This window comes from Carcharodon carcharias, chromosome 6, assembly GCF_017639515.1.
Source record: "Carcharodon carcharias isolate sCarCar2 chromosome 6, sCarCar2.pri, whole genome shotgun sequence".
NCBI lineage: Eukaryota > Metazoa > Chordata > Chondrichthyes > Lamniformes > Lamnidae > Carcharodon > Carcharodon carcharias.
In genome coordinates this window covers 169279518-169301999 of record NC_054472.1, presented here as the reverse complement: position 1 = coordinate 169301999, position 22482 = coordinate 169279518, and the positions used below count along the sequence as shown (strand labels likewise).

At 44.6% G+C, this 22482-nt stretch overlaps 1 protein-coding gene across 1 annotated transcript in view; it reads left to right on the top strand.

The window, feature by feature from the left end:
* The window catches only part of lama1 (laminin, alpha 1), a 302752-nt gene that overhangs the window by 191527 nt on the left and 88743 nt on the right, over nt 1-22482 (top strand). Inside the window, exons 33-36 of the mRNA XM_041189309.1 lie at nt 1532-1674; nt 12239-12337; nt 17810-17921; nt 20003-20165. Of these exons, the coding sequence (XP_041045243.1) occupies nt 1532-1674; nt 12239-12337; nt 17810-17921; nt 20003-20165 (517 nt within the window). The remainder of the gene's footprint in view (nt 1-1531; nt 1675-12238; nt 12338-17809; nt 17922-20002; nt 20166-22482) is intronic.

The following is a 22482-nucleotide window of genomic DNA, read 5'->3' as shown; positions in this document are numbered from 1 at the left end:
GACCCGTGTGGAAAAATGAAGCAGTTCTTTTAATTCAGTCAGCAGTCCTCCGAGGGGTAGTTTTGATTTTGGCTGATAGTTTATAACAGGCAACATTGGATTTAAATCTCTTGCGATTTTCAGAAGGAATGAAAATTGAGAAACGTACACAATGACCCGATGGTGCTCAGCTTATACTATCGACCAACGTCAGAATTACCCCCCAGTTCATTTTTTTTTTTCAAAAAGCTAACGGGAGTCAGAAACTTAACGCACTTCAAATGTCACAGGTTGCATCACTTGTCTGCAAAGCTTGGGAGATGACTACTTTCAATCTATTCAGTTATATCCATGAGAACCAGTTAGGTCGGAATGTGATCAACAGTTATTCAGGAACATTTCAGGAGCTGCAGCGATTTGAACTTCTGGTCCCAGTTCTAACCATTCCCGTTAAGCAGGAATGAAACGGTTTCACATCTTGATGCCCATTTTCCAACCCATCCAATTTTACTCAATGTCTAAGCCAATGGAGAGCCAAATCAAGCAGGTTTTAAAACAGACACTCACGCCGAACCCACCTTGTTTAGGCCAGGTGGTATGGGTTAAAATTGGAGCTTTCGATCCTGTGTGGAAATCCCAAGAGCTGTAGTTAAGGCCAGCACAATTCTTGCAGCAGTCAAAAGTAAAGGAACACTGTATGAAAGTTGCTGTCAAAAAAAGCTTTGCACTTAGATGACCGCCTTCCAATGTTTGTCTAATAATAGTAAAAGGTAAAAGGATTTCCAGTGTTAATATATCCGGATCATATTACTATTTTTTATTTGTTTATTCATTTTGTTAACTAAATTTGCCTAACGCTGTAGTTTAAATGTAAAACCTTTAAACCTAAGGTCTAATGTAAGACTCTGTGACTTACTGAAGATGTGGTGAGGAGGGGTTGTTGCAGGTGGCCAGGGGAGGGGTAGTTCTTCAGGATATTTCCAGGATCTAAAATTGACTGAAGGATCATTTGCTCATTATTCCAAATACATTGCCAAAATCTTACCTAGAAATCAAGGCTAGTGAAGATACTCTCAAAAGGAGGTGGGACTTCAGAGAATGATCTTAAGCCTAGAGGATGAACATTGAATAAGTAGAGTATGAAGGGCCTAAAGTCATAATGACCTGTTTAAAATAAATGAGAAAACTCCTCTGTTAAAAGGACGGCAAAAGGAACATCACGCAAACGCTTTATAGTGTTGATTCGGTGATCCAGCTCTCCCATTGAGGAACAGTGCTTTTCTCAGGAAATCATGGATGTGCCAAATCACAGAATCACCCTTAATATACCTAAATCTCACACCTGGCAACTTCTACAGTAATTTAGGATGCTGTTTTACACTTGAGATTAAAAACGTTTTTACCTCAGCTAGCAAACTCACTGAAGGTGGAAAAACTCAACTTTTTCTCTCCCCCACATCTGTATGATCAGGCAGAAGTATGTGATAACTGTAATAGATTTTTTAAAGTTTATGACATGTCTCTGCTTTTTGACTTTTGACATTTCTCCCAGCTTGTGATGATGATTGCACAGGACTCCAGCTATCTGACCTCAGCAACCTGGAAACCATGTTGATGACGTTAAACCTGACAGAGTTCGATCCAGCTCCTTATAATCTCTTTATTGACATTGAAAACAGGACAGAACAATACAAGGTGAGATATTTCAGCATGCGTCTTCTATGTTGGTGCCTCGCATTTAGGTTGGAGGAGATCAACTTTCAACACCTTTAGCACAGAGGTCAGGGTAGGTTACAGAGTAATAAAGTTGAGGTTCCTGTCCGTTATTGTCATGTTTCAGTGGCTCCAAAGAGACCAGTTCTTAAATGAGCTTTAAATAAATGGGGTAAAAACAGAAAGTGCTGGAAATACTCAGCATGTTATGGCATTACCTGTGGAGAGAGAAACAGAGTTAACGTTTCAGCTTGATGACCTTTCGTCAAAACTTGGAAAAGATAGAGAGCTAATAGGTTAAAAGCAAAAAGCTGTGGATGCTGGAAATCCAAAACAGAAATAAAAATACCTGGAAAAACTCAGCAGGTCTGGCAGCATCTACGGAGAGGAACACAGTTAACATTTCGAGTCCGTATGACTCTTCAACAGAACTAAGGAAAAATAGAAGAAAGATGAAATATAAGCTGGTTTGGGGGGGGCGGGGTGCGGTGGGACAAGAAGAGCTGGATAGAGGGCCAGTGATAGGTGGAGATAACCAAAAGATGTCACAGACAAAAGGACAAAGAGGTGTTGAAGGTGGTGATATTATCTAAGGAATGTGCTAATTAAGGGTGGAAAGCAGGACAAGCAAGGTACAGATAGCCCGAGTGGGGGTGGGGTGGGGTGAAGGAATCGAAAAAGGCTAAAATATAGAGATAAAACAATGGATGGAAATACATTTAAAAATAATGGAAATAGGTGGGAAAAGAAAATTCTATATAAATTATTGGGGGAAAAGGGGAATCAGAAAGGGAGTGGGGATGAAGAAGAGAGTTCATGATCTAAGATTGTTGAACTCAATATTCAGTCTGGAAGGCTGTAAAGTGCCTAGTCGGAAGATGAGGTGCTGTTCCTCCAGTTTGCGTTGAGCTTCACTGGAACAATGCAGCAGGCCAAGGACGGACATGTGGGCATGAGAGCAGGGTGGTTTGTTGAAATGGCAAGTGGCAGGGAGGTCTGGGTAATGCTTGAGGACAGACCGAAGGTGTTCTGCAAAGCAGTTACCCAGTCTGTGTTTGGTCTCTCCAATGCAGAGGAAACCGCATTGGGAGCAACAAATGCAGTAGACTAAATTGAGGGAAGTGCAAGTGAAATGCTGCTTCACTTGAAAGAAGTGTTTGGGCCCTTGGACGGTGAGGAGAGGGGAACTAAAAGGGCAGGTGTTGCACCTTCTGCGGTTGCACGGGAAGGTGCCGTGGGAGGGTGTTGAGGTGTAGGGGATGATGGCGGAGTGGACCAGGGTCTCCTTGAGGGAACAATCCCTGCAAAAGGGAGAGGAAGGTGTGAGGGCGGATGCGCGGGAGATGGGCTGGACACAGTTGAAGGCCCTGTCAATCACTGTGGGTGGAAAACTTCCTCTCCCTCCCAGAAACATGATAGGGTCCCCCTTGTCCTCACTTATCACCCCACCAGCTTCCGCATTCAAAGGATCATCCTCTAACGTTTCAGCCAACTCCAGTATAAGGCCACCACCAAACACATCTTCCCTTCACCCCCCTGGCGACATTCCACAGGGATTGTTCCCTCTGGGACACCCTGGTCCACTCCTCCGTCAACCCCTACACCTCAACCCCCTCCCACGGCACCTTCCCATGCAACCGTAGAAGGTGCAACACCTGCCCCTTTACTTCCCCTCTCCTCACCATCCAAGGGCCCAAACACTCCTTTCAAGTGAAGCAGCATTTCACTTGCACCTCCGTCAATTTAGTCTACTGCATTCGTTGCTCCCAATGTGGTTTCCTCTACATTGGAGAGACCAAACGCAGACTGGGTGACGGCTTTGCAGAACACCTTCGGTCTGTCCTCAAGCATTATCCAGACCTCCCTGTCGCTTGTCATTTCAACACTCCACCCTGCTCTCATGCCCATATGTCCTTCCTTGGCTTGCTGCATTGTTCCAGTGAAGCTCAACGCAAACTGGGGGAACAGCACCTCATCTTCCGACTAGGCACTTTACAGCCTTCCGGACTGAATATTGAATTCAACAATTTTAGATCATGAACTCTCTCCTCCATCCCCACCCCCTTTCTGATCCCCCCCCCGCTTTTTTTTCCAATAATTTATATAGATTTTTCTTTTCCCACCTATTTCCATTATTTTTAAATGTATTTCCATCCATTGTTTTATCTCTACCTTTTAGCCTTTTTTGATTCCTTCACCCCACCCCACCCCCAACTCAGGCTATCTGTACCTTGCTTGTCCTGCTTTCTACCCTTAATTAGCACATTCAATTTATGGCCTTCGTGAATTACAGATTGACATTGTAGCATAGTATGTTCTATAACTTGGAACATAATGCTTGGCTGGGAATGTCCAATTTCAGGTGTTTACTGTAAAGGATACCCTCTGGTTTTTACAGAGGTGTGAAGAACAGTCCATTCTCAACCCAGAGCCCTGACTATATTTCGGGTCGTTGAGATTGAAGGGCATCTTCGTTAACAATGTAAAAGGACGTATTTGAGGGTCCATGAAACTAAAGCCAGCAATAGTTTAGATGCACAGTCATAATGTCAACAATGAAACAGTGACAACCAAGAATTTAAAACTTACAGATTTTTACACCCTTCTGGAGCTAGTTTATGTGGAACAACAAAAAAGCTATTAGGTGACTGCTGTCCTTCAGCATTTATATGGTAATTAGGTGACCATTTTAAGGCCAGGAAGTCAAACTGGGAGGATTTCACAGTAAATCCAGCAATAGTCACAATCTGTACATACAAATCAAACTTTTATGACTGGATGTTGAATCAAGTGCCTGGACATCTTTGCAGAACGCTGCCTAATGAGATTTGAAAGTGTTTCTTTTATAGTCTTCATTGTTATTTTATTAATATTTCAGTGACTAGCTTGCCAGTTGCAATTACTGTAAGTCATGCACTGTCAAGGAAAAAGGATTAGGGGAAAAAAAAACAGGCATTCGCTCTGGAAAACTTTCACTTATTGATATTGAAGAAGGGGCGGTAAATCCTACCAACAGATCGGATTGTTTGTTGTCAAATCCATAAGGGCTTCAGTGTTAAATGAAGACAGATGTTCACTGGGACTGACAACAGGAGCAGAATCTTCGCTTGGAATAAGTGTCTTAAATGCTGAAATCAGTTAATGTGGAACAGCTGGGGCTCCTTGTGTCTTCGGATGTTGACTGCAAACAGCTTGGAGTTCTCAGCGAGGGATTTGCTAATGTAGATTCATCTTGTGCCTCTGTGTGATTGAACTTCCAACTTTTTAACCAAAATAATTGAACACAACTTGGCGTAACACTTACAATTGCCAAGATTTTGTTTTGCCACAGTAAGAATTCTCCGGCCTATACGTGATGAAAATGCGAAGTAGGCATTCACTTTGTTTCACTTTTCATTCGGTGTACCTCACTTGAAAATTATCAGGTGCAAGTGTTTAATTAAAATAATTGGTAGCCAGATAGGAGTGTGTTATTGAAAAGCATTTTGATCCTTCCTTGAAGCAATTGCTGTGTTATTCTCCAAAGCTGCAATCCCATACAAGGAATCGTACAGCAGCCATTAAAGTCTATGCTCCTTTTTAAACATCAATACAGTCTCAATATGGCCGTGATGCTTTGGAAGATATAGATACGGTACTGGGTGTCTGAATGGGGAGGGGGGAGAAGTAGGTCCACCACTTCAGCTGTGGCTAAGCAGTAGAATTCCTGCCGCTGAGCCAGAATGCTGTGAGTTGAAGTTCCTCTTGGGAATTTGAGCACAGAAATGCAGGCTGACATGCTAATGCTTGACTGAAGGAGCGCTGCACAATTGGAAATGCTGTCTTTTGAATAAAATGTTAAAATAAGGCACTGTCTGCCACCTCAGGTGGATGTTTAAAGAACCCTTGGAATTATTTGGAGAAAGCGTATACCCAATATCTTGGCTGATATTTACCCCTCAACTAATATCTCCACAACAGATTATCTGATTAATTTGCATTGCCGTTTGTGTGCTCTTGCTGTGTGCAAACTAGCAGCTGCATTTCCTACATTACACAGTGATTACGTTTAGGAAGTACTTCATTGGTTGTAAAGCACTTTGGCCATTCTATGTCCCACGAGTGGGCGCATGCCCGACCCGTCTGGCCTCGAAATAGCGCCAGATGGCGTCGGGTGAGCGACCCGATGTCATCGCGCACTCGCGCAATATCTCGCTTGGCAGGCGTGTGCAGCAGTCGGAAGCGCGCCCGCCGACAACTAAGTGGTTGTAAAGCCCATTAAGGAAGTGACCGTAAGCGATTTTTCGTGGCCCGTCCACTTTTACGGTTGGCAGACGGGCCGATTGGCCAGGCAGCCTTCACATTTTTGCTCAAAGCTCGATCCAGGGCGGGATGAAATCTCCGTGGGGAAAGGAAAGAGATATCTGGGGACTGTTTTATTTTATGAGGTATGCTTTCAGATGCTTGACTGTGCTGCATGGACGTACTTTGCAGCATTTTTGTTGTTTTGCTCATTCCGTGGAGGTCTGCAGCTCCCTGGGGCAGCTGTCTGCCTTCAGGGTGCTCAGCGGGAGCGCTCACCAGCACCCACGGTGACAGCAGCACCCGCCCTCTCCCCACCCCCCGCCGGCAGCGCTGAGCCTTTCTCTTTACGCGTTTCACGCCGTTAAATGGCCAGCCGGTGAGAAATCACAGTCGGGGTCGATCGCGGTCCTGTTTCCCGTCCACTCCTGGGCCCGCGCCTGACAAACAAAAAATTCAGGCCTTTGAGACATGTTGATGTCATGATGACACTGATTGTGTGTATATTTGTGGCCCTGAGCATTAGGTACTCAGTGGTACTCAGATAAGATACCGTGAGGTGCACTCTGTACTATTTATGGTGTCACCTGACCTGGGGGGGTTGCGATTTGATAGCACATGTTAGGGAGTTAGCCAGCATGGCAGATTAAATGATGTTGTCCTTACAGTTAAATTTGTGACTTTGAGTGTTGTTCTTTCAGCCTGAGATGTGACGTTGGCAACGAGGATAAATACAGAGATATTTAGGATTGTGTCCTGGCTTTTGCTGGAGCTGATATGTCTGCAGTCCGAGGAATTGAGGCTCTTGATCCTACGGGTGATGCCAAGTCAATGTGAAATGGAAACCATGGCTGGAGGAGTTTGGAGCATATGCGGACAGCCGCAGTCTGATTTTGGACGGAGCGATCATGGCGCAGAAAGCAGAGGGACCGGCTTTATTGTTGTTCAGCTTTATTTTATTCATTCATGGGATATGGGCTGGCTGATCCAGCATTTATTACCCATCCCTAGTTGCCCTTGAGAAGGTGGTGTTGAGCTGCTTTCTTGAACCGCTGCAGTCCATGTCCTGTAGGTACCCACAGCGCTGTTAGGGAGGGCTTCCAGGATTTTGACCCAGCAACAGTGAAGGAACGGTGATATATTTCCAAGTCAGGATGGTGAGTGGCTTGGGGGGAAATTGTCTGCTGCCCTTGTTCTTCTGGGTAGTAGCAGTTGAAGATTTGGAAAGTGCTGTCCAAGGACCCTTGGTGAATTCCTGCAGTGCATCTCGTAGATGGTACACACTGCTGCTACTTTTTGTCAGTGGTAGAGGGAGTGAATGTTTGTGGATGTGGTGCCAATCAAGTGGGCTGCTTTGTCCTGGATGGTGTTGAGCTTCTTGAGTGTTGTGGGAGCTGCCCTCATCCAGGCAAGTGGTGTGTATTCCATCACACTCCTGACTTGTGCCTCGTAGATGGTGGACAGGCTTTGGGGAGTCAGAAGGTGAGTTGCTCATCACAGGATTTCTAGCCTCTGACCTGCTTTTGTAGTCACAGTATTTAAATGGCTAGTCCAGTTCAGGTTCTGCTCAATGGTAACCCCCAGGATGTTGCTAAAGGGGAATTCAGTGATGGTAATGCCATTGAATGTCAAGGGGTGATGGTTAGATTCTCTCTTGTTGGAGATGGTCGTTGCCTGACACTTGTGTGGCGCGAATGTTACTTGCCACTTGTTGGCCCAAGCCTGGATATTGCCCAGATCTTGCTGCATTTGGAAATGAGCAGCTTAGGTACCTGAAGAGTCACAAATGGTGCTGAACACTGTACAATCATCAGCAAACATCCCCACTTCTAAGCTTATGATGGAAGAAAGGGCATTGATGATGGTTGGGCCTAGGACACTACCTTGAGGAACTCCTTCGGTGATGTCCTGGAGCTGAGATGATTGACTTCCAACAATCACAACCATCTTCCTTTGTACTAGGTATGACTCCAACCAGTGGAGAGTTTTCCCCCTGATTCCCAATGACTCCAGTTTTGCTAGGGCTCCTTGATGCCACACTTGGTCAAAATGCTGCCTTGATGTCAAGGGCAGTCACTCTCATCTCACCTCGGGAGTTCAGCTCTTTTGTCCATGTTTCAACCAAGGCTGTAATGAGGTCAGGAGCTGAATGGATCTGGTGGAATACAAACTGAGTGCCAGTGAGCAGGTTATTGCTAAGCAAGTACTGCTTGATGACCCTTTGCATCACTTTACTGATGATGGATATTAGACTGCTGGGGCGGTGATTTGTCGGGCTGCATTTGTCCTGCTTTTTGTGTACAGGACATACCTGGGCAATTTTCTACATTGCCGGGTAGATGCCAGTGTTGGAGCTGTACTGGAACAGCTTGACTAGAGGGGGAGCGGCAAGTTCTGGAACACGATTCTTCAATAATATTGTCAGTGCCCTTAGCCTTTGCACTATTCAGTGACTATCACATGGAGTAAGTCCAATTGGCTAAAGATTGGCATCTGTGATCCTGGGGACCCCCAGAGAGATGGATAACCCACTCGGCATTTCTGGCTGAAGATTATTGCAAATGCTTCAGCCTTAGCTTTTGTACTGATGTGCTGGGCTCCTCCATCATTGAGGAAGGGGATATTTGTGGACCCTCCTCCTCCAATGGAGTTGTTTAATTGTCCACCAGCATTCAAAACTGGATGTGGCAGGACTGCAGACGTTATATCTGATCCGTTGGTTGTGGAACCATTTAGCTCTGTCTATCACTTGCTGCTTCTGCTGTTTGGCACGCAAGTTGTAGCTTCAGCAAGTTAACACCTCATTTTTTGATATGCCTGGTGTTGCTCCTGGCATGCCCTCCTGCACTCTTCATTGTACCAGGGTTGATCCCCTGGCTTGATGGTAACAGTCACTTGGGGGATGTGCTAAGCCATGAGATTACAGCTTGCCGTTGAGTACAGTTCTGCTGCTGCTGATGGCCCACAGTGTGTCATGGTTGCCCAAGAATTGCTAGATCTGTTCAAAATCTACCCATTTAGCGCGGTAGTAGTGCCACACAACACAATGGAGGGTGTCATCAATATGAAGATGGAGACTTCATCTCCACAAGGATGTGCGGTGGTCACTCCGACTCATACTGTCATGGACAGTTGTATCTGTGGCGGGCAAGTTTGTCAGGATGAGGTCAAGTATTTTTTCCCTCTTGGTTCCCTCACCACCTGCCGCAGACCCAGTCTAGCAGCTATGTCATTTCGGACTCAGTCAGCTCGGTCTGCGGTGGTGTTACCGAGCCACTCTTGATAATGGACATTGAAGTCCGCCACCCAGAGTACATTCTGCAAACTTGCCACCCTCAGTGCTTCCTCCAAGAGGTGTTTAACATGGAGGAGCACTGATTCATCAGCTGAGGAGGTACGAAAGCCACAAAATGCCAGTGAAGTGAGAAGTTTTCTGACACTTGTGGACTATCGTGTGAGGTATATCCCAAACTCCTCTACCCTACTGATTCATTGAGGAAGTTGACCGGAAATAATGACCGGTTCAGATTTTATAAAGAACAGAAAGCTGCCTTCAAAGCTTTGAAAGACAACTCGACAAGTGCTCTAACACAGGGATATTACGGGCAGAATTTTCCGATTGGTGTGCGGGGGCGGGGCCTGCACATCCACGCGTAAAATGTCGCCCGGTGATGTCGGGCGCACATCCTGACATCACTGCGCACCATCGCGATATTTTGTTAGGCGGGCACGTGATGATGTCCGATGTGAGCCCACCATTAATTTAAGGCCCTTTAGTCTTCAATCGATGCTGATTTTTCGGCGCCTGTGTGATTGTCAGGTCACAGGCACTCACCATCACGGAGTGACCCCGAAATTTCCACAGGCAAGTGGGGAAGTGGAACGACCAAACCAATCCTTCAAAAAACAGATGAGGATTACTCAGGCTGAGGCATCACAAGCGATGCCACAGCTAAATAGTGAAAGGGAAATAACAGTTCCAGAAAGTGAAATACTGAACAAAAGGCTGTGATACACTGAACTTACCTGACATTCATAATGAAGAAATTCATTTACTCAGTGGGGAGAATCTTCCCCCCGTCGGCGGTGGGGGGGGTTGTGTGGAGGCGGGCAGGGGCGGGTGCGGACTTGATCAGCGCCCCCGATCAGGTCTGTGCCGCCATTTTACATGGACCCGCCCAGCGTGACACACGCCCGGAAGCACTGAGCGCTCCCTGTGCGGGGGATGGGGTGGGGTGGTGGTGGTGGTGGGTTCCTTGAGTTGGGGCCTGCGCTTATTCGCGAAAGAGTGCAGAAATCTCCCTGAGGCACAGAGCTGCCTCAGGGAGATTAGTTTAAGTCCCCAACAGTTTAATAAAGAAAAGAAAAAATTTTAAGAAATGTCCCCTCATGTGACAGTGTCACATAAGCTGGGCCATGTCAATGAACATTAATGAAAAAAATTTACTTAATTTATAAACCCTTCATGAAACCTCATCCCGCCCGTGGATGAGGTACCGTGAAAAAAGCAAAGGCCGCCTGGGCTCTTCGCCTGGCCGCCAACCTTAAGGTTGGACGGGCAGCTCAGTTTATTAGCTTAATTGATATTTAACTTGCCCTAATAGGCCTTTGACAGTTCGGTGGGTGCGCAACCAACTCAGCTGGGTGCCCGCCGAACTGAAAACCTAACTGATGTCGGGACGCCCGCCCGATGTCACCGCGCGTCATTTTACGCCTCGGCGAGCAGGCCCCGCCCCCGCCCCCGCTCACCAAGCCGAAGGTTCAGGCCGGTGGGTTGGCAAAATAATGATTTGTTAGGTTTGTTTGCAAAAGTAATTGCAGTATGTTTAGTAAGCTATATACACCAAGCAGAGAAATCATGGTTTAATAAGGGAGGGATGTCATGATGACAGCTGATTGTGTGTGGGGACTTGAGTATTAGATACTATACAGGTACTCAGATAAGATACTGGAAGCTACGCTCTGTACTGCATGTAGGGTCACCTGACATGCGAGGTTGGGGGGGCTGAAGGTCAGATAGCACAGGGAGCTAGACAGCATGGCAGATTAAACGTTATTGTTCTTTCAGTTAAATCTTCAACTACCGGTGTTGTTCTTTCAGCCTGAGATGTGATCGTTGATGTCATGAAAAGTGCTATATAAATGAAAATGTTCCTTTCTTTCACACCGGAACTTCACCAGTGCAACTTATCCCCCACGTAACCTCGCTCTAAGCAGAAGGAACCCAGGGAGGTTGAGACCCAGGGCGGGATTTTCCGCATCCGCCCCCCCCGCCGGGATCTTCCGGTCCTGGCGTAAGCCACTGGGCCCCCAGCTGGGGCGCCACCTCCCCCACAGTGGGAACCACCCGCGATGGGGCCGGAAAATCTCGGCCCCAGTGTCGTTTGTCAATCAGGTTTGACCCATGGTCTGCAGTGTAAAATTAATCTTGTGAGAATATAGCAATCTGCATTTTTTATATAATTGTTTTAAATCACAATAATGCTGTTAAAGTTTCACTTCTGAAATGGAGTAGTTTTGTCTTTCTTTTTCCAACTTTCCTGCTCTCAATGCTGCGATACGTTTCTCTGCGTGTCAACAACTATCCAGCCTTTCATCCAAGCATCTAATCATTAACAGTGAACCGACACAGTGAACATTATAGAATGACAGAATCGTTGCAGCATAGCAGGAGGCTATTCGGTCCATTGAGCCCATGCCAGCCAGCTATTCAACCAGAGAGGAAATCCTATCAGTGATGTTAACATGTACATTTAGCAGCAGTGGGGGGGTCCCTGGATTGTGACTTGGAAGGAGAACCCTGACAGAATGCCCCCCGTCCTGGTGTGTGCGGTGGTGGGGGGCACTGACTGTAGAATTCCCAGCTGCTGTCCAGGCTAATGTTCCCTCGAATTTTCCTTTGCTGTGTGCATCCTGTTTGCACCACGTGGTGCATTGCAGAGTGCCGCATACCTGCCCACACACTGCTTTTAAAGCCAGCTCAAGTGAGATTATGGGGAACTTAAACAATTATTTACACCAGTTGCATGGAAACAAGATTGAAGGACGTATTTCATAATTGCTTTCAAAAATATTAAGAAACTCTTGTCTTGCAATTCCTTCTTAGTGTCTTGAGAAACTTTTGGCCTGTGGAGAAAACAGAAACTTTATTTGCATTCCACACTTCAGATAGGCTTACTAAAATAAACTAAAATTCCATTTAACGGGTATACCTCAGTGGCTTTGACTGTCCCTAAGATGATTTTATTTCTTGGTTTCCTCACAGATTACTCTGTTGACAGAATGGAACACAAGTGCCCTCGTTACAAAGGTGGAAGAACAGGTGCATGGCTTGACCTTGGAGATCAGCCACTTACAGAAGAAGGTAAACCAAAGCCAAAGTAAATCATTGTCTCATTCTCAGTTTAAGTGGCAATACTTGACTAAGCAAGTGATGTTCAGCCTCTGCCCAAAGCTGGAAAAGGGCCAGGCATTTTTTAGCTCCTTAACTTTTTCTGAGGAAGTAACAGGCAAGATGGATAAGGGGGAACCTGTAGATGTGGTGTACTTGGAATTCCAAAAGGCACAAGGTGCCACATCAAAGATAACTTCACAAAATAAGAGCTCATGGTGTAGAGGATAACATATTTGCATGGATAAAGGATTGGTTAGGTAACAGATAGCAGAGAGTAGAGAAAAATGGGTTATTTTCAGGTTGGCAAGCTGTAACTAGTGGACAGGGATTAGTGCTGGGGCCTCAACTATTCACAATCTATATCAATGACTTGGATAAAGGTACCGAATGTATGGTAGTTAAATTTGCTGATGAAACAAAACTAGGTAGCAAAGTAAATTGTCAAGAGGACATAAAAAGTCTACAGCGGGAGTTAGATAAGTTAGATAGAGTGAGCAAAAAGCTGGCAGATGGATTATAATGTGGGAAAAATGTGAACTTGTCCACTTTATCAATAAGAGTAGAAAAGCTGTATATTGTTTAAATGGAGAAAGACTGCAGAACTCTGGTAAAGAGGGATCTGGGTATCCTGTACATGAATCACAAAAAGTTAGTATGCAGGTATAGCAAGTGATTAGGAAGGCAAATGGAATGTTGGCATTTATTGCAAGAGGAATTGAGTATAACAGTAGGGAATTGTACAGGACCTTATGAGACCTGTGTACAGTTTTAGTCTTCTTACGTAAGAAAGGACAAACTTGCATTAGAAGCAGTTCAGAGAAGGTTCACTCGACTGATTCCTGGGATGAAAGGGTTAGCTCATGAGGAAATGTTGATCAGGTTGGACCTATACTCATTGGAGTTTAGAAGAATGAGAGGTGATCTTATTGAAACATAAGATTCTGAGGAAACTTGTTGGGTGGATGTTGAGAGGATGTTTCCACTTGTGGAAGAATCTAGAACTAGGGGGCACAGTTTAAAACTTAGTGGTCTTCTATTTAAGACTGAGTTGAAGAGATTTTTTTTTCTCACAGAGGGTCGTTAATCTGTGGAACTCTCTTTCCCAGAGAGCAGTGAAGGCAGGATTATTGGATAAATTCAGTGCTGGGTTAGATAGATTTTTTTTAATCGACCAGGGAGTCCATACAGGAAACTGGAGTTTAGGCCACAATCAGATCAGCCATGACCTCATTGAATGGAGGAGCAGACTCAAGGGGCCAAATGACTTGCACCTTAATTCTTAATTACGCTTAATTAATTCTTAATTAATTTATTTGATTTAGTGCCTTTGTCTTAACTCACACCAAATATCATTCATTGATCATTTCTTTTGTCCCTGACCTGACTCCTGTTTAATCAGTGACACAGTATTAAAATTCTCATTCTTGTTATCAAATCCCTTCATGACTTGGAATCTCCTTATCTCCTCGTGCCCTCCAATTAATTAAGAATTCTAAATTTGTAATTGCACTAAATTCTTCCGGAAGACAGTTGCAAACCCGGTTCAACTCGCTGAGAAGCGTAACAGAGTAGAACCCTACAATCCCCAACTGAGGAGAAAGATTATAGGAGTGTAAGGAACATGACAGGACTAGAGAGCAAAAATAAAAACAAAGAGATAAAAACAGAAAAACTGCGGATGCTGGAAATCCAAAACAAAAACAGAATTACCTGGAAAAACTCAGCAGGTCTGGCAGAATCGGCGGAGAAGAAAAGAGTTGACGTTTCGAGTCCTCATGACCCTTTGACAGAACTTGAGTGAGTCCAAGAAAGAGTTGAAATATAAGCTGGTTTAAGGTGTGTGGGGGGGGGGGGCGGGGGGGAAAGAGAGAGAGAAGTGGAGGGGGTTGGTGTGGTTGTAGGGACAAACAAGCAGTGATAGAAGCAGATCATCAAAAGATGTCACAAACAACAGAACAAAAGAACACATAGGTGTTAAAGTTGGTGATATTATCTAAACGAATGTGCTAATTAAGAATGGATGGTAGGGCACTCAAGGTATAGCTCTAGTGGGGGTGGGGGGAGCATAAAAGATTTAAAAATATTTTAAAATAGTGGAAATAGGTGGGAAAAGAAAAATTATATAATTTATTGGAAAAAAAACAAAAGGAAGGGGGAAACAGAAAGGGGGTGGGGATGGAGGAGGGAGCTCAAGACCTAAAGTTGGTGAATTCAGTATTCAGTCCGGAAGGCTGTAAAGTGCCTAGTCGGAAGATGAGGTGTTGTTCCTCCAGTTTGCGTTGGGCTTCACTGGAACAATGCAGCAAGCCAAGGACAGACTTGTGGGCAAGAGAGCAGGGTGGAGTGTTAAAATGGCAAGCGACAGGGAGATTTGGGTCATTCTTGCGGACAGACCGCAGGTGTTCTGCAAAGCGGTCGCCCAGTTTATGTTTGGTCTCTCCAATGTAGAGGAGACCACATTGGGAGCAACGAATGCAGTAGACTAAGTTGGGGGAAATGCAAGTGAAATGCTGCTTCACTTGAAAGGAGTGTTTGGGCCCTTGGACGGTGAGGAGAGAGGAAGTGAAGGGGCAGGTGTTGCATCTTTTGCGTGGGCATGAGGTAGTGCCATAGGAGGGGGTTGAGGAGTAGGGGGTGATGGAGGAGTGGACCAGGGTGTCCTGGAGGGAACGATCCCTACTAATGCCACCACCAAACACATCTTCCCTTCACCACCCCCCTGTCGGCATTCCGTAGGGATTGTTCCCTCCGGGACACCCTGGTCCACTCCTCCATCACCCCCTACTCCTCAGCCGCCTCCTATGGCACCACCTGATGCCCACGCAAAAGATGCAACACCTGCCCCTTCACTTCCTCTCTCCTCACCGTCCAAGGGCCCAAACACTCCTTTCAAGTGAAGCAGCATTTCACTTGCATTTCCCCTAACTTAGTCTACTGCATTCATTGCTCCCAATGTGGTCTCCTCTACATTGGAGAGACCAAACGTAAACTGGACGACCGCTTTGCAGAACACCTGTGGTCTGTCCGCAAGAATGACCCAAACCTCCCTGTCGCTTGCCATTTTAGCACTCCACCCTGCTCTCTTGCCCACATGTCTGTCCTTGGCTTGCTGCATTGTTCCAGTGAAGCCCTACGCAAACTGGAGGAACAACACCTCATCTTCCGACTAGGCACTTTACAGCCTTCCGGACTGAATATTGAATTCAACAACTTTAGGTCTTGAGCTCCCTCCTCCATCCCCACCCCCTTTCTGTTTCCCCCTTCCTTTTGTTTTTTTTCCAATAAATTATATAGATTTTTCTTTTCCCACCTATTTCCATTATTTTAAAATATTTTTAAATCTTTTATGCTCTCCCCACCCCCACTAGAGCTATACCTTGAGCGCCCTACCATCCATTCTTAATTAGCACATTTGTTCAGATAATATCACCAACTTTAACACCTATGTGTTCTTCTGTTCTGTTGTTTGTGACATCTTTTGATGATCTGCTTCTATCACTGATAGTTTGTCCCTACAACCACACCCCCCCCTCCACTTCTCTCTCTCTCTCCACCCCCCCCCCCCCCCACCAACCACCACCACTGCCCCCCCCACCCTCCACCCAACACACCTTAAACCAGCTTATATTTCAACTCTTTCTTGGACTCACTCAAGTTCTGTCGAAGGGTCATGAGGACTCGAAATGTCAATTCTTTTCTTCTCTGCCGATGCTGCCGGACCTGCTGAGTTTTTCCAGGTAATTCTGTTTTTGTTTAGGACTAGAGAGCAACTTGTCCATCAAGCTCCTTTCAGCTGACTTAGCGTAACATCTTCCCAGCCCATGACCCTTCATGCACTCTCTTGGGAGAGGCAAAACCAAGGAGAAAACCCTTAGGCAAAATAGATACAAGCTCTAAGAACTTCCTCTCCAGTGAAGACAGTCAAGTAAAGTCAGGAGACTGTGGCGACAGTCATCGCTAGTGGCAGCTAATCTGTTTCTATAACGGAAGAAACTGTGGCAAGTTTCTCAAGTTCTCGTTGTTAATGAGTCGGAACTAAATATTTAACGCGTTGTCAACGGCTCATTGTACTGGTTCCAGGTTGGCAGCAAGATTCATGGCTTTTGGCCTTATTGTTTGGCAGGCTGATGTGATTGCATTTATTAATGCTCCTCTGGGAGCGACAGCAACAGTTACTACAATTACTTCTTGGCAGGAAAGATATTTTGCATGGTTAGGTAGAGTAACTGCGAGAACCTTTTGAGAAAAGCCTTTCAGTAGATATGTGCTATGATAGGGACGGCGATGAAAAGCATGCTGCCTTTGAAGAAATCCTCTCAGTCAACTTGACAGCAGCACCATGGGAACATAGATAAATATATAACACAGGAGGAGGTAATTTGGTCCATCATGTGCGTGCAGGAAATGCTGGGTTTGCTGCTGCCTATTCCTGGCAGAATCTGGAGTTTCTGGGATGTTATTCCTGACATTGTTGCCTCAGTTTTGCTTCACCATGAATGAATGGAAGATCTGCCTCGAGGAGTTCAGGACCTTGCCTAGAGATAGACTAGTTGCCAGGTTGATGCTCAAGAACTGACTGAGTCAGTTTAGAAGCCAGGCTGTCTCTTCTTTTCGAGACACCAAGATTTCCGTAGGCCTTTCATCTATTTAACTTGACCCCGCCAGTAGTTGAGAAATTGAGGGCAGATAGAGCCAAAAGGGACCCTTTAGAAGTCATCCTTAGGGCACCGCACACTGTATTCCTCAGACCTATCCATGAAATGAGCACAAATAGGATCATACTGTCTTACAGGAAGAGTTATCACATAAAAACAGGAAGTGCTAGAAGCACTCAGAAGGTCAGGCAGCATCTGTGGAGAGAGCAACAGTGTTAGTACTTCAGGTCTATGTTCAAAGCTGAAAATTGCAGTTTGGCAACCTGGTTATTAAAGAATCATGATGTAGGTCCAGTGAAAGATTGCAATAGTGCATAGACCTGTGCATTACTTAAAGCCCTATATAAATGCAAACTTTTCCCCTTGATCCTCTTTGCTTTTTTCTTTTACTCTTTTTTGTAGCAAATAATAAAACTTGGAAAACGTTAGTATGATGGGTGTTCTATAAGTTGGTTAATCCTAGTCCATGTGTTCCGTACTCTCGGGAATATGTCCGGTTAATGTTTGACGTTTTCCAATCTTGTGCTCTGGTGCCGGGCCTCACTTAGTACAAGGACTTCTGAAAAGACCTGGGGAGATGGACTGTGATGTCTACAGCAGAGGTGACCTCCATTGCCCAACACCCAACAACGCACCCCCCTCCCCCCCCCCCCCCCCCCCCCCCCCCCCAATCCTGCCCTCACCCCAAAGACGTCAATGATAGGGGATTCAGAGATTGTGCTGCTGTTAAAGGCCAAAGGGAAATAGCTGAGCCCAAATGTAAAATGAGGTCAATTTTCTATCTCAGGTCGCTCAGGATCTTGTGAATGGACAAGATCTGAATGAAGTTACTGGGAAAACATTAACCCGGAGTTTGGAGCTTGAAGCATTTGTAAATAAAACTTTAAAAACGGTCAAAGGTATGTACATCAGTGATCTATAGTCTTGTAATTTGATGAGAACTAAGGCCAGTTTTGTGATCTATTTTTCCCTAAAATACGATGACTGGTTTTGTTGGGATACGGCAGCAATATGAGGTAATAAAGTGCCACCTGCTGGACATTGTTGAAATGTTGTTTTAAATGGGCAATAACCATTGCACAGGTACTTCTAATTTAGCATTTTATTAAATAATTATTTAGAACCAGAACCACGTCATACAGTTTTTAAAATAGGTTAATTATCTAATGTCAGAACCTTAATGCCATTTACTCTCATAATATATAAACAATACATTGAACTAAATAGAGATCGATATACAAAATAAATTGAAGCTCCCTTTTGGAATGCAGGCATTGAAATATAGCATTTTAAAGCTCAAAATGATCTCTTTTTAAATTAGTGCTACGTTCTGCATCAAGACTTTTGGAAGGTGTATTGAGATTCAAAATTGCTGACAAGCCATAGGGATAATGATATTTACTTCAGGGAACTGCTCATCTACAGGAGCTTTCTGATTAGGGATGTAAGGCAAAAATTTCTGTTGAGAAACCACCAACTTCTTTGCAGTGTGACATGTCCACTGCAACTGTTGGCATCGCAAGAATATTTGACCCCGTCTGAAGGACAATCTGTAGACTTGGAGCATCAGTTAGGTTGAAGTGGTCTACCGTTCAAGCCAATTAAAATTTCCCATTAACCTTGTGAGCAAACGTCCTTGAATATTGGTAAAGGTCATTTTTATATTTATAATTTTCTTCCGGGCTGTTGGCCATTTCTCAGGTGAGACTATGAATCAGTCACCTGCTTTGAGCTACTTAGCGAGATGTGCGAGAATGGCCCGCAGGTGATTCCTGTCTTTAATCCCATTGCACTGTGGACATGTCCCTGCTAAAGCCATGTGCCTCTCTCAGATGCCACTATCTAGATTGGAAATGATGTTGCGTTTTGCTATCTTTGCACGATGTCACGTGGGGACTATTCTGCTTGGTGTTTGACTTTGAAATTTAGGAACCTAACTTCCAGAAATGTAAAGGAATTCTTAACCAAAAAAAGTTAAAATGTAATTATGGAAAAGCTGTTCACCTAATGTGGATGCTGCCTGTACGTTTGCACATGTACTAGACTAGAATCGATAAGAGTTAGTTTTTTGTAATGCCTTTAGTTTGTATTTATGTGCAAGTACAGCAACTTCACATGATTCAGTGGATTTTAATGGTGAGCCAGCTAGAGAGATGCTGTTTTTACAAAGCTAATGGTGGAACCATGCAACTTGGACAATAATGTTTGGATTTCCACCTTTAACCATGCATCCACCCTTCAAATGAAATTGCTGTAGCATTTGTACATAAATAACAATGAGTGCCATTAGCCGTGCTATTATTCTAACAGCAAATTATGGACCAATATGTTTGTTCACCTCCAACCTGAAACCGACAAACATAATCTACTCTGTAGAATTCCCTGGCAAAGCAACAACTGAGCTTGTGTGTGTCCTCTCTTGTATCGCTTATGTTTCAATAGCCTGAAATGAATAAGCCTTCTTAAATATAATTAAACCTTTGTGGCAGGATGAGATGTTGTGCATTAAATACTCTAATATTTGTGTTGTTATAAAACAGTGTATCATCCCATTTACTGTGGGCAAAGCCACGGGAATTCCAATAGTGAAAGCATAACACCTAGTGTAGGTAGATATTACAACCCAGGTGCCATCACTTGCAAAACAACCTTTCAAAACAAGACCGCAAAAAAGGTTATCTTCTTGATGCTGGTTGGTTATAATCTCCAGTTCCAAAGCAACAAGCCAGTTTCCAAATTGCAAAGTTCCCTAACCAAACAAGAACTAAACTCTGATTGATCCACTATTTACCCACCAGGGCACTTCCTAGCTATGTGACATAGATCAATGTTAAACCTAACTTTAAGCAGCACCAGCTCTGTTCCACACCAGGTCCCTTGTTCAAGTGCAGATTTTGTTCAGTTGATGGATTGTTTCTGACCGCTTGATCTATTTTCTTCAAATTACCTGTGCCAACTTGTCCTAATTGTTCCTTCTTAGGTCTTGTTGATGTGGCGAATCACCTGAATAAGACTCTGAGTGCTGACCTGAATCTTTCGGACACAACACTGCGGCAACTTCAGTATGAGATCTCGAATATGCTGGAACTCATGCGAAACAGAGTGCTTAATCAATCGAAAGAAATTTCAGGATCAGAATTAAAGTGAGTGCTTGCATAAAGAGCAGGGCTTGTTATTCTGTTGAAGACTGTTGTTTGACAGGTTGCAAAGAATAAAATGTTCAAGTGAAGAACTTAGCCCAATGTGCCTAGTTTTTGATTGAAATATCAGATTGAGGAGCAAATTTCCAGGTGCGATCTTGATTTCTTCAAAGTATGTTGGCCTGGCGACTTCCAGGTGTTCAAGGGCCTGCCTGAAGCAGGCAGTAAATTCCTTAAAAGCACTTATCATGGGATGTGATGCCTGTTTTACAACTCCTCTGGCAGATTCAATATAAACTGGACAGAGCATGTGTCACGCAAACACCCCGAGGATTTCCTGGATTGACAGCAGTCTTAACCCACAGCCGTTAAAGGGATGGCTGGAGGCTGCCAACTGTCAATAACTACAATTTCGTCTGGTTAAGTCAATGTGGATTAAGTTAATGCAAACGTGCTCTCCCTAGCTGCACAGCAATACAGCGACCCATAACAGTCCGAACTCGCCCCTCCTATTTATCACTTGCTCCATCACACACCCACCGCAGTGTGGTTGGGGGGTGGGGGGGTGGTTGTTGGTGACTGTGAATTTTCTGGGACCGTGACTGATGACACACTGTATCGGGGCACCCTGTTCTCCTCTGAAGTCGGTTTTAAAAGATACGTCCAATTTGGAGTGAGCCGCAGACCACAATTTTCGGGTTTGGGTTCAAGGTGTGCCATTTACTGAGCACCAGTTTCCAGCACAAAGCCAGTTTCCTGTTCTTTTTGTTCGTGTTCATTTCTCAAATCATTGTTGAGTTGAAGTAATGTAGTGACAAATTTGCTGTTGACTAGTTCAGTCAACACTCTGGTGCAAATTTATGTACTACTTCATCAACAGGATTGTATAACTTGCCAACATTGCTGAAAGCTGGTAAATAAGTGTCTAGGAATGTATATGTGAAGCGTCAGCCTCAACTCAGTTGGGAGAACTCTACTCTCTGGGTCACATATTCATGAATTTGAGCCCTAGTGTAGAGGCTCAAGCATTTTGTCTAGGTCACCACTTCAGTGCAGTATATCGGAGGGGATATTAAACAGTGGATGAGAAAGATCCCATGGAACTATTTGAAGAAAAGCCAAGAAAGTGCCTTGGTTGATATTGATCCCTCAGCGAACAACTCTTAAAACAAAGCAGATTATCTGTTTCTCTTTTTAATGTTTGTGGGATCTTGCTGTTCATGGCTTTGCTGCTTTGTTTTCCCACAGTGTTTAAGCCCCATTGTCCTCGGGTCATGGAAGGTGCTATGTAAACACAAGAGTTTCTTCCTGACATGGTAGCAACAAACTAATTTCCTTTGTGACACACATTTTTCATCTCACCAAATACCTGTTAACTAAATTTAACTAATTTAATCAACAAAGCTATCATCTGGATCAGTGAAGGAAACGTCATTAGGTAAATTGGCCTAGGGCAATCTGGAAAGGCGAGGGGAGATCCTTAAGAATTTCATTATTCCTGCCGATCATTGGGTAGTGTTTCGAGAGTGTGGTCAAAAAATCCACATGAAGCAGACCCCTCTCCCCCATCACCATTCCTGCTACTAATGGAAGGGAGTCAGGCCATTGCGTCCTGTAAGTGGAAGTTCTTGTGAGAAACGGAATGCCCACCCACATCACACACTGCCCAGAATCATTGCAAGGGGACCGGTATATCTGGAAGAGACAGAGCTGGGAAAATGTGTGCGAGAGACACGTGATATTGATTGGATACCGCTGTGTTCACCTTGTTTGCCTGCTAACAAACCCATCTCTGCCACGAAAATGATTCCAGCACTGAAAAATCAGCTATGGAGGGTGACGCACCTCCTTCATGGGTGGAGATCCAGCAAACATGCATATTGATCAGAGAGGGCTCTTGTCTCTGAGGGCCACAATGAAAATAAAGAGAAAGAGGCCAAGGATGGCACCTCGGGGCGCCTCAGAGTTTTCGATGCAGACAAGGAGAGAAGCCATTTCTGGGGATGAGCTGTCAGCTAGGAACAATGTGAGGACAGCCTTCCTCCTATACATACAAACTAGAAGCAAGAGTAGGCCACTCAGCCCTTCAAGCCTGCTCCGCCATTCCTTAAGATCATGGCTGATCTGATTGTAACCTCCTGCCTACCCCCGATAATCTTCCACCCCTTGTTAATCAGCAATCTATCTAGATCTGCCTTAAAAACATTCAAAGACTCTGCTTCCACTGCCTTTTGAGGACGAGAGTTCCAAAGACTCATGACCCTCTGAGAGAAAAATTCCTTAAAAGCGTCCCCTTATTTTTAAACCCCTAGATCTAGAT